This window comes from Gekko japonicus, unplaced genomic scaffold, assembly GCF_001447785.1.
Source record: "Gekko japonicus isolate JY-2015 unplaced genomic scaffold, Gekko_japonicus_V1.1 scaffold1573, whole genome shotgun sequence".
NCBI lineage: Eukaryota > Metazoa > Chordata > Lepidosauria > Squamata > Gekkonidae > Gekko > Gekko japonicus.
The window spans coordinates 178,878-191,598 of record NW_015160887.1 but is presented as its reverse complement, the minus strand read 5'-3'; the positions used below and the strand labels follow the sequence as shown (position 1 = coordinate 191,598).

At 46.7% G+C, this 12,721-nt stretch overlaps 1 protein-coding gene across 1 annotated transcript in view; it reads left to right on the top strand.

Moving 5' to 3' along the window:
• Positions 1-7,864, top strand: part of OS9 (osteosarcoma amplified 9, endoplasmic reticulum lectin) — a 44,542-nt gene extending 36,678 nt beyond the window's left edge. Inside the window, exons 13-15 of the mRNA XM_015423454.1 lie at positions 930-1,097; positions 3,387-3,499; positions 5,999-7,864. Of these exons, the coding sequence (XP_015278940.1) occupies positions 930-1,097; positions 3,387-3,499; positions 5,999-6,139 (422 nt within the window). The 3' untranslated portion in view covers positions 6,140-7,864. The remainder of the gene's footprint in view (positions 1-929; positions 1,098-3,386; positions 3,500-5,998) is intronic.
• Positions 7,865-12,721: the final 4,857 nt, after the last annotated feature.

Below are 12,721 nucleotides of genomic sequence, written 5' to 3'. Positions count from 1 at the left end.
TCAACAGCTGAATACATCAAGAGACCGAAGTCTCAGCAGAAGCAGGACGAACTTTCCTAGGCTTGACTGTCCGTTTCGACTTTGCGTCTTTATCAAACGTCAGTTTGTAGTTGTTTGTCTTCATTATCCAGAAGGGAATTGTTGATTGTGAGAGCTTGAAGTAGCCACCTTTGAAACTATGCACACACTGTTGAAAACCTTGTACTGAAGACAAACAACTACAAACTGACGTTTGATAAAGACGCAAAGTCGAAACGGACAGTCAAGCCTGGGAAAGTTCGTCCTGCTTGTGCTGAGACTTCGGTCTCTTGATGTATTCAGCTGTTGAAACAAAACAACAATTAAAGCAGTATCTTCATTGTTAATTCATTACACTGTGAACTTGTTCAGCAATGTGTTTTTTGCTTGTTTGTGGTTCCAAGCCAGGGGGGAGGGGAAAGAACGTGAAGAGTCCCTGTGGCTTTTTTTGGTGCATCTCTTTTGGTGGCTACCTTTTCCCCCTTGCTGTCCGGGAATACTTCTTTGCAAAAAGGTCTGAATTCTCTGAAAACCTTGATGCTAATCCGACCAGGTAAGTGTAATAACTCTCTTGCATAAATTTGAGTGCAGAATTTCCTTTTTTTGAGCAGATAGTACATTATTTTATTGTAGATACTTATACCCTGCTTTTTTCCCCAGTGAGCTCCAAAGCACCTTACAACAACATTCTGTCGTCTTCCCCTCCTCCATGTTTTTAATGCTTTAATCCTTTCGACCCTATGAGGTAGGCTAGGCTGACAGAGAGTGACTTGCCCAAGGTCACCCAGCCAGTTTCCACGGCAGAGTGGGGATTCGAACCTGGGTCCTCCCAGATCCTGGACCAGCACTCTTAAAATGCTTTCCCCTATTGCTAGCACTCTTAAACACTTTCCCCCATGCCTCTATTTCAGATGATGACTCAGACGGGCGTGTGAAAGTCAGGGTCACGAAAGTACGGCCAGGGAGCGCTCAGCAGAAGGAGCTGCGAGTTCGAGAGATGAGCAGGGACAACCCTCAGCTGCGCCATGTAGAGAGTGTCGTTAAGGACCTGTTGGAAAAGGAGGGCCTGAAGGCAGAAGGTAACGCAGCCACAGGTAGTGGGAAGCCTTTCTGGTTGTCGGGGAGTGGAGGAGTCATTTGTGTTAAGGTGCATTCTTAGGAGGAAATAGGCAAGGGCGTGAGGTCACTGCAGGCCTGGAAACGCACACCGCAAGGAGTCAAGGGTTATCCTAAACCAGTTATCTGAAGACTTAATCTGATTTTTTTAAAGCTGTTCCCAGGAAGTTTTTTGAGGTCATGGTTGTCCACTTTTGCTATTCAAGGAAGTGGCTGGCAGGGGCCACAGCTTAACTGTGCAGAGAACATGCACTGAGCAGGTTCAACCCTTGATACCTTCAGTGTATAAAGGAAGGGTCTGTGGCTCAGTGGAAGAGCCTCTGCTTTGCACTCAGAAGGTCCCAGGTTCAATCCCCAATGCCTCCAGTTATAAAAGGACCAGTCAGTAGGTCATGTGGAAAACCTCTACCTGAGACCACAGAGAGCTGCTGCTAGTCTGAGTGGACAGGACTGACCTTGACGGACCGGAGGTCTGATTCAGTATAAGGCAGATTCATGTGATGTGAATCTTGGATTGTAAATTTGGGAGGTGATCTCTCCTGACCCTGTGAAAGGCCGTTTCTCATATGCAGTTTCAGGGTCCCTTCTGACTTCCAGAGTCCTTGCAGAACTTGTTCAGGGGGAAGGATTGGGGGCAAACTGTGCTCATTTTAAGGGGTGCAACAAGCAATTCTTCAATGTCAGTATCTGCCAGCACCAATCTACAGAAAATAATAGTGTTTTTTTCCCATGGACTTTTGAGCTGCTTCTTATTCCCTGCTTCGAATAGTGCTGCTCATCAGGGGGTTAATAGTGAAATGGCAATTAAGACACTTATTGACATTAAAATGAATTGGAACCATGGGAATCTTGCTTGTTGAAATAGCAAACAAATCTGACAGTGGAAAGGTATTATAGTGCCCTGAACAGGGTAGCCCGGGCAAGCCCAATCTCATCAGACTTCAGAAGCTAAGCAGGGTCGACTCTGGCAAGTATTTGGATGGGAGACCTCCTTGGAGTACCAGCAGTTGGCAGGCAGGGGCAGGCTTCATTCAGCCATCTCTCTGAATATCCTCCAGGCCCCCAGTAGGAGTCAGGCACCAGAGGTCGCCGTGACTTCCAGGTGCACACTCACTGACACGCACACACACAAAAAGATTATAGTACAATCAAAAGCACATCTAAAGTCTTTGCATTGTAGCTAGTATTTCTTGAAACATAATAGGTAAAGGAAAATGGGGTGGGGGTGGGGGGGGGATTCAAGGCATGTGATCTCCGAGGGCTCTACTGAAAGCCAAGCCACGCAGGAGTGAAACATCAGTGCTGTGAACCTATGAAGCTGCCTTATATGGTCCATCAAAGTCAGCATTGTCTACTCAGACTGGCAGAGACTCTCCAAGGTCTCAGGCCGAGGTCTTTCATATCACCTATGACCAGGTCCTTTTGGTTGGAGATGCCAGGACTGAACCTGGGGCCTTACACCTGCCAAACAGAGGCTCTACCAACTGAGCTCCTCCCCTGTGATGCCCCTGTGGTGCCTGCTGATGTCTTTCTCAGTGCCCACTTGCTTCCCCAAAGCAAACAGTCCTGAAGAGGCATTGCCAAGAGTTCCCAGACTGTGTAGGTGTTTCTGGGCAAGGCCTGGCGCCCATTCATTTTGATGCTCCCAGTGGATTATGAACAAAAGTGACTTGGTTTGTTTTTGAAGAGGTGAGGTACCACAATCTTCAAATCTAGTGGTGGTTCCTTTCCTTAAGGAAGAGTAGAGTCATGCCTTTGGTTAGGGCCAACTAAGACTTGATAAAGACGTAACAAAAAACTGTATCGGCAGAGCACTTCCTTAGTCTGTACGTCAGACAAAACTAAATGCAAGGAGAGAGCTGAGATGCACCTCAGGATAGTGGGGTGGCAAAGGGGAGAATGCCCCAGTCTGCAGTTAACATTAGTCCTTAAGATGATGGATGGGAAGTGGTGTTAAACAGGCTTTTTTTGGTTAAGGACGATGCAGGTCAGAGACATGGGTGGGTGGATACTGCACATGCCATGAAGTTTGGGCCTAGGTGGATTATTCCTGCAAATTCTCATGCTGCTCCACCTCTTATTGTCCTGATTCTGTGTCTCTTGACACTATTTCCAGAGCTGGGTGGGGGAGGCTGTCTATAAGCCAGAAGAGCCTCCCTCACCAAGTGTTCCCACTTGTCGTTTCTCTGAAAAGCGAATCCTGTACTGTTCAGGGAGCAACTAACAACTGGCTGCCTTTGTTCCCCGGGCAGGTAAAATTGAAATCAAGATAGTGACGACTGGTGGCCTTGGTGACGATGACGACACCCACTGGCTGTCAGAAGAGGACACAAAGAACCTCAAGGACATTTTCCTCAACATTTTGGTGAGAACTTTCAGACGTAGCAATGGTGTAAGAGGTAGTCCTCGTACCCTTCCCAGGGCAGGTTTCTAAAATGAGTCACTAGGCTTTTATGACTGCCCTCTGGCCTGGAAGTTCCTCCTCCAGTCCAAGAATTGGCTGTCGTTATTAGGGGTGTGCACTCAGTATATATCGAGCCAAATAAATACCGCTCTGTATATACCGAGCCGAATAAATAATGGACCCGAATTGGAAAAACCCTGATTTTTATTTTATTTTTTGCACACCCCTAGTCATTATGGTTGGCGGTGAAGGTAGCACTCTTCAGCATGTTGTTCTTTATTTCTGTATTTTTTATCTTAAAGGTGGTGGCCTTGTCATGAGGTAGGATTAGGTGTCTGCCTCAGGTAGATTTTTTGTTCCTTTCACTGTGGATCCAACCCCCAGTGACCATTCTCCTGTGGCCAAGTCCCAACCTTTGTCGACTAAACTTTGAAACACGGTCAGCCAAAGCAGACCAGCTCCATCTTTTATTTACAGATCCAAAGTCCTCTTTCTCTCCCCCCCCACCATGACTATGAAGTTTAATTGGGCACTGAAGCTCCCACTCTCTACCTGCTGAAATGCCTCATAAAAGTATGGTAATTACCTCATGAGTGAAGTAATCTCTTGCCTTATATCTGGCTCAGGTAATAAAGCCAGCTTTAAATACACCTTGTGACTGGCAGGCTAAAGACCAAAAGATTACCCTAAATGTGGCAAAATTTGCTAGACAAGCTATAAGACTCCAGAAGCAATTTGTAGAGTTAAAGGTAAAGGTTCCCTTGCTCGAAAGCCAGTCGAATCTGACTCTAGGGTTGCGGTGCTCATCTCCGTTTCAAAGCCGAAGAGCCAGCGCTGTCTGAAGACATTTCCGTGGTCATGTGGCTGGCATGACTAAACACCAAGGCGCACAGAACGCTGTTACCTTCCCACTGAAGTGGTACCTATTTATCTACTTGCAGTTTCTTGCTTTCGAACTGCTAGGTTGGCAGGAGCTGGAACTAGAGACGGGAGCTCACTCCGTCATGCGGCACACTTGGGTCTCGAACTGCTGAACTACCGACCTTCCACGGCCTGCAGTACAACGTCTTAACCACTTGAGCCACCGCAGCTCCTAATTTGTAGAGGGAAGCATCTAATTGGCTTATCGCTAGAACTCAGTCCTGATTTTTATTTTATATGTCGCAATCTGAATGTATATTTTACTCACATTGTGTATGTTATTTGATTGGTCTCTGTTCGTATTAAACTCTTCTTCTGCTCTGACTGGAGGGCCAGCCCTTTCTTTCCTTGGCTGAAGGACAAGATTCTCAGCCAGTCCGAACTGGCCCCTTTTAATTTTTTTGTTTCCCTCAAAAGGAAGAATTGAAATAAAAGCCGCGTCTCTGGTTTGTAAAGAACTGTTAAGTTTAGAACTAGACGTTGTGTGCTTGAGCTCAGGCAAGGTAAACGTGGCTTGACATCCAGGGTCTTGTTTGGGTTTGTTTGTTTTTTTAACAGTTCGAACAAAAGGAATTTTGGTAACTCAGGTGCCTGGTGGTGGTTTCTGGAATCCAGTATCAGGCAACATAAGGTGTATTCCATGAGATGGATCTAACCTGACTTTTCTGCCCACACAAGGCACTCCTGTTGGAACGCTCCCTCTACAGCGTACAAATCTCCCCCAAATGCTGCTTCTGTGGGGACCCTCAGGAACAGCATGAGAGGCAAGTCAGGGGTAGGGGGAGGTCTGCAGCAGCGAGGGGACATTAATGGATAACTTAGTCTGGATCCAACCCTGTGTTTTATAGCTTTTTGCTATTTTTTTAATGAATTCTCCGCTCATCATCTTTTGAGTGCCATGTAAACTTGACTGCTTTTGCAATCATTTTTAAGGACCATTTTATTATTTATTTCTTGACTTACTTTGTTTATATGCCACCTTTCCCACAGGGACTCAAGACAGATTACACCTAGTGGGTCAGTACAATCACCAAAAATGGGACATTCAGTGGCCAATGTGTTAGGATTTTACAAGGCTGGGACCACCAGAAAGAACAGGAGCAGAGCAGAAGTATTCACAATGACACCTTAAGCAGTACAGTAATTACATAAACAGGACCTTACTTACAATGTGCCATACATGGCCGTATAGATCACAGACCCCATTCATCTGTCCGAGCAAGTTTGTAAAACCCTTTTTGTGCAGTGTGGCCCTGTTACCTGAGTAGAAAAGCCCTCTTGAATAGTTCCAGTTTGCATATTGTGCTGGCATAACTTTCAGAACAGCCTGCCAATGTGCATCCTGCTTGATTGTGGTGCTCCCCAGGGGCTGGCTGTTCTCTGAGACCCCAAAGAGGTTTGAGAGTTTTTGGTTTAAGTTTTAAACCCTTGGCCGAGTCAGAAGATGGGCACTTTCACCCCAAGCTCCTTAAAACGTCTCGATGCTAGTTTGCCGCTCTCCAGAGCTAACGGGGCCTTCCTTTCTCTCCCTCCCCTCAGATCCAGGGCACGCAAAGGGAGGCGCACAGAGAGCAGCAGCGCCAGCGCCAGCTGGAAGACAACTACCGTTTCGTCTGGGGGAACAGCCAGGAAGAGCTGCAGGCGACCGGTGGTGCCGATTCAGACGATGTGGACTTCTGAAAGACCTTGACCTTCAGAACTGGGGCAACCGTGGCTACCCTGTTGCAGGATATGGCTGGCGCCTTTCCTTTCCTCGGAGGACTGGTGTGCCCGTGCGGAGGCAGAGTCTCACCTGAATCCATACAACTAGGGGGGGGGAAGGGGTGAGGGAGTGGGCCATCTTCCTGGACGGGCTCTTGTCACTCTCAGCTGCTCTTCCTGTCTCGTCCTAATGGCTTTCCGTCGGCTCATAACGGCAGCCTTTCCCTCTGGACAGAAACTGTTTGAGTCCCTTCCCCTGCCAAGCAAAGCCCCGGCCTCCTGAAGGCTGACTCTGCTTGACGTCAGGAATGCACAAACCAGGCTGGCCACCTGACGGGGCATTTTGAGTGGCGCTCCCCTCCCCCCTTTCCAGAAAAGCATCTTGGCCATACCACACAAAAGGAGCATGCTGTGGAAAGGCCCTGCAGGTGAACCTCAAGTCCAGGGGAAAAGCTGGCACTGGTATCCCACCCTTTCCCCCAAATCTCTCATGTGCTTGGAGGAAACTTCACCTGCCAGGCTTGTGTGACGACAATGTCACTTGCGTGCCTTGAATTGTCACAGCTGCAGGCAGTGGTGAGGAATGGGGGGAAGGAGCCGGTACTTCCCCTCCCTCCCTTCCTCTGTGCTTTTCTGGCATCTCCTCCTCTTTTGAACAAAGCATAATTCTGCTCCTGCCCATAGTTTACTTCTAGGCTGCCTTTGCACCATGGTGCAACTTTGGACTTAAATGAGCCCGGCAGAAAAAAAATACAGTTCAAAGGGGACAGGGGCAGAGGGAAGGTGATTGACGCCTCTTGAGGGCGGTGTCCTCCAGCTGTTTTTCCAGTCATACTTGGGCCCTAGACATAGGAGCGTATGGACTGCGTTAAAACGAAAAAAATGCAACTTTGCCTGTAGATCGCGTGGCAAAGCCACATGTAGAAAGCTAGCTGTTTTTTTTACTTCTGTGAAGTCTCAGAACTGCAAGCGGGGCTGAGGTCTCTTGCAGAGAGACAACGATTATGACAATCTACTTCAAATGCTGAATAATCAGGGCTACTTAACGGGTGACTGGAGGTGGAGAATTCTGCCCAGAGAAGAGGTGGGGCAGGAACGATGCGGCCCTCCCACCTCCTTGACATACATGGGATGATTCGGTGTTCATTCTTTTTTTTTTTCCCCTGTCAATAAATCCAGCTCAACCCAGTCTGGATTTCTGAGTCTGCTGTTTGTTGGGTGTTACGTGTGACCTAGGAGTATTCCCAGCACTGGAATAGGTAGTGTGGTACCTCTTTTCTTTAATAAACCAGTATGTCTCCATGTACAAGTATGCCATCGGGCTGGGCAGTCACTTGAAGATTCCACTAGCTGTCTGGTTTATGAACAGGTTTAATTCATTGGTTAAATAAAATGTTATACCTTGCAGAACTTCTGTGAAGGTGCCCTATTGTAGGACCTTGATGGGGGGGGGGGTTGACTCATTTCCTGTATAAGTCCAAATGAAGTGCCAGATGTCCCCAGTTTAAAAATTGTATCAGGGAATGGATAGAGGAGCATTAGATGGGAAAGACCACGAAAGGAAAAATACTTCTTGGGAGTGAGGGGGTAGTTGGATGGAACAATATTATTTTCTCTAAGGAAAACTGGAAAAGCTAGAAATGTGGAGAAACAAGAGAGGAAAAACCTGTGACTCGTTTTCAGAATAAATAAAATTATGCCGTTAAAGACCACCTGGGAAGCTCTTCAATCTGACTTCTGGCATGACCCTTGAACAGAAACCACCTTGAGCACTGATAACTGTTTATGCCGGTTTCCTGCCTGCTCCAATGTGTCCTTGTTGGTTCTCCTGGACCTTTTCAGTTGAGTCACTTATTTTATCTTGGTGGGATGGTCCTGAGAGGTCCAGTTTCTAGATGGCTCCGCTCCTTCCTGCCTTATGCCCATTAGTTTATGGGGTCATTCAGAACACTACATCGCCTACCTTGCTGTCTAATATCTACATGAAAGTTCTGGGAGAACTCAGTTGGAGATCTGGAGCACAGTGTCTGCCACACTAAGGGCTGATGTCATTTGGTTCCATCCGGTGTGGGCAGGGGAACATGACTCGGTGTGTGAGGGTATCTAGCTGAGGCACAGAAGGTTGCAGGTTCAACCCCAGCATCTCCGGGCAACAGGTGATGTGAAAGACATTTGCTTGAAAACCCTGGACAGCAGCTGCCTGCCAGAGTAGGCAATATCAACCTTGATGGATCCTAGAGCCTGATTTGGTGTAAGGCAAGTCATGTGTCGCTGTGTGTTCAAATACAGTTAATTTGGAAGAAATATTAAATCAGAGTTTGGAGGTGGCGAATTTAAAATTAGTTTACCCTCATACAGTCCTTTTAAGCCAGCCATGATTCAAGTGCTGCGTACAGTTCTTTTAAGCCAGCCATGATTCAAGTGCTGACCTAACAGGTGTACAACTTGGATGTATTTCTAAATAAATCAGTTGGAACCTCCATTATTAGCTGATAGCAGCAGGTGAAGCCTCAAGTCCCTAATTGGTGGGACTCCCATCCCCCTGGTTGTGAGACAGGTACCTTCAGAAGGACCGTTTTAAAACATCCATCTAGCTTCTTGATAAGCCTCAGTGGTGCCTTTCCAAGAAGTTGACATGAGATGTAAATGGGGACATACAGAAACTTGTTATGACATCAGGATGAAACATTAAAGAACAGAATCTATAACTGCGTCAGAGATGCTGACCTGCATCTAGCCAAAGACTTAAGTGCTGGAGTTTCCACAGGAGGAAATGCTTTGGCTGATTCCCCCTTCCCACTGCAGCTAACCCTCCAGTTTGCCCCCCATGCTGTTGACAGTAACACAGTTTTAGGGGTTTCAGTGGGCAGCAGCGTGTGGGCATTGGGGAGTGTCAGCAGAAATCAGCCTTCCCTCTTCAGAAAATGTTACATTCTCTTAAATGTTTAGGGTTAGCAACTTTATAGGAAAAATCTGGTGTATCTTTAGCCTTTATCAGAAATCAGTGTGTGAACATTTTCACTGCAGAGCAAGTTGCTGTTAAAGGAATGGGAGCAGTGCAGTGTAATGGTTAGAGTCAGCCTAAGAACACCTGCTGGGTGACTTGGGCCAGTCGCAGACACTTAGGAACACCTGCTTCTAATGCCTGGAAGCTTGCTGGGTGACTTGGGCCAGTCGCAGACACTCGGCCTAACCTACCTCACAAGGTTGTTGTGAGGATAGAGAAGAGAAAAATGATGTCAGTCACTTTGGGTTCTCGTTGGGGAGAAAGGCAGAGGGTATAAATGATGTAAATAAAATGACAGGAGCAGAGGCCACTGGGAATGCTTGCCACCTGTCCAGTAATTCAGAGTACTTGGCATTAGGGAGATGTCCTGTTTTCCCTAATCTGAGCACCATCTTAGAATTTCTGTCGGGCGGGTGGGGATTTTAAGGGAAATGGGCAGTATTGACCAAAATCTACTGGCATGGTCTTAGATACAAGCAAGCTAAAATTGCCAAACATCTTCCAACTGCATTTGTTACTTTATTCATATACATGCACAATGCATCGCTTGCAGTAGTAGAGTGCAGCACAAGATAAAGGGGAGCCAAAAGAAATGGTGCCATTAGTGTGTGCAACTAGTGCGAGGTGCATCTCCAACCTTGTGGAACCCATAGCTACCTTGGCAGTTCTCAGAGCATGTGGTGGGTGCTGGAGCAGAATCACTGCCATAGGGGTGGGGCTGGGCCCAGTTATGAAATAGTGGTAGAAAGTGTTCAGAGGTGCCAAGTCTCTTATGAAGATGGCTGTTTCTGAATGGATGCTCTTTAGGCTTCTCCAAAGCACCTCCTGCTCCGGTAAAGTGGAAGAAAACTGGCTTTAAGAAGGAAGCAAGTGTGTGCCATGTTGGGAACTCGACCAAGAAGAGGAGATTGGATTTATACCCCACCCTTCACTATCACAACCTAAAGGAGTCTCAGAGCAGCTTACAATCCCATCCCCTCCCCTCAACAGACGCCCTGTGAGGGAGGTGGGGCTGGGAGAGCTCTAACAGCTCTGAAAGAAGTTATGACTGACCCAAGGTCACACCAGCAGCTGCATATAGAGGAGTGGGGAATCAAACCTAGTTCTCCCAGATTAGAGTCCGTGCTCTTAACCCCTGGCTACTTAATTGGGTGCCATGTTGAAGACTCCTAGTCCAGCTTCGGCCTACTTAATTGTATACCACAAGCAGAGGAATATCTCTGAGGATGTGTAGTCTAAAGCACAAGGGAGGGAGAGGATGGCCTGCCTTCCTCCCTCTAAAAGTGTCCACTCCAGTAACTGTTGAAATTCATCTGGTTTAAAGGATTTTTCAGTTCTTCAAGTTACCCTGCTAGTCCTTAATAGCAGTTTCCTCACCTAAGTGACCACTGTCTTCTCAAAGAGCAGCATTGTGAGGTCAGTGCTGATGTCAAGGCCAAACTGCAAAACAAAAAGTCAACAGGGGCCCCCCGTCACAGGAGTGGGAAAATCTGCACTGGAAGGGAGGCATTTTAGAGGTGGAGCTAAAAGCGCGGGAGCGCGATCTTACGGTCCCCCACGGCTCTGTCTTCAGGCCGTCAGCAGCCGATCACACCAGGGAGGCAATAGCGTAGTCCCAGCGAGGCAACACGGCAGTACTGCGTTACTGTGCATGCGCAGGTCGCGGACGGATGCCACGGGCTACCGGCGCGTCTCCGATCAGACGCCCGCCCGTGCCGCGCATTTACCGGAAGCTACTACCTTTTCCCCAGTGCCTTTTAAATCCGCTTCTTCGGGCCGACGGTACGGGTTGGAGACGGATGCGCTACGCTTCCCAGATGTTGTGGTATGATCGTGCCCGTTTGATGTGCCCTCAATCCATCCCTTTCGCGGAGCAAATCTGTGTGACCAGGACCAGAATCTATTTTATTCATCTACGTGTGCAGACTTCATTATAGCTGTAGTGTAGGACTACATAGGATAGAGGGTGATGTAGCTTCTGGGCCTTATCTTCCCCGGGTTTCTCTGTACTTAATTTCACAGCCGTAGAGATGTTCCTGAGAGAACCAAAGACTGAGTGGTGTGAGGGAGAGATTTAAGGACTGCATGGCGGAAGAAATAAGATGAACCACACAAGAGAAGAGAAGGCGTTGACATTCTTCTAGGAGCTGGAATGGAGGTGAGCAGTTTCCTCTTGGAGATCTCTCCAGCTATAGACATGAAAGCTGCCAAGAGGGAAGGGGAATAAAGCAACACTAGAATGGCACGGCTATGAATTTAGGTGGTGTCTTCCCCCCAACATATGGTAAAGAGCTGCCTCAGTTTTACCCTGCAGAGACATCCTTTGACGTTAAAGTTTAGGCCTGAAATAGATTTTCACTGTAAGGACTGTTTCATACGTGAGGGCCTCTGATGAAGAGACAAGTGCCTTTTTAAAAAGTGTTTTTCCTTCCCTAAAAGAATTTTCATTTATTGTTCCATCAAATTATTAACAAAGAGTAGTGAATGCTAGTCAATACTATATCAGCAGGCTTGATAGTTTCGAAGTGTTAATGTTTTTCAGTTGACAATCACTAGGCATCAAGAAAGTAACATTAGTTTATGAATTGGAGGGTTTATAAATTGGAGAGTTGAATATATAATCATTCAAGTTAAAAAAATATATCAAGGTGTGAATTCATCTGATTTGCTCTGTAGATCAAATAAAGATCAAATAATAACCAAAGCAAAACATCTTAATTTATATCTCTTCTCATATGGTACTGTGATCACCAACCTGACAAAGAACGAATACTTCATTTATCAGCCAGAGGAACTAATAACAAATATAAATACTAGTTGTTGTGGAATGGATTCTCTGAGGAGGTGACCGGGACACTATCTTTGGAGGTTTTGAGAAGGTATTGTCAGCCATTTTATTTCTAAGGGTGTTTAACAGGATTTGAACTGCAGGCATATTCTCAGGGAGGTGGTTAATGGGGTTTAGTGTAGTCAAGTGCATTTTATATCTACTAAGCAACCATAGCCGCTGTCTGCCCATCTGGAATTAAACTTAAGGGCTTCCAGGAGAATGTGAGACGTAAATGCTAGAAAAGCTTAAGTCTACGGTTGCCAATATCCAGGTGAGCTCTGGAGATATCCCAGAATTACAACTGATCTCCATACTACAGAGATCAGCTCCCCTGGAGAAAATGGCTGCTTTGGATTGGGTAGATTCAAGGAATTTCCCAGCCTGGAGTTGATGGGAAGAAAAACCTAGCCTGGCCTGTTCTGGTCTGAGCAGTTGCTCAGTGTGCAAAATTATTTCTTTTAAATATTTTGCTCTGCTCCCTAAAGTGACATAAAGAGGCTTACAACAGGTAAAAAACAGTCTCCATATAAAACAATGAACAACAAACTATACCTTGACCCTGTCCTGAAGTCATTTGCTGGCTTGTCCAAAGAGATGGGCTGTGAGCCAAAGCACTCACATGTGAAGCCGCACCCAAACTTTTGTTGGTACTTGGCCGGGAAGGTGAAAAACTAAGAGAGTACATCTAATAAATGGGTTCCTTCCTCTTTCACACGTCCTGCTT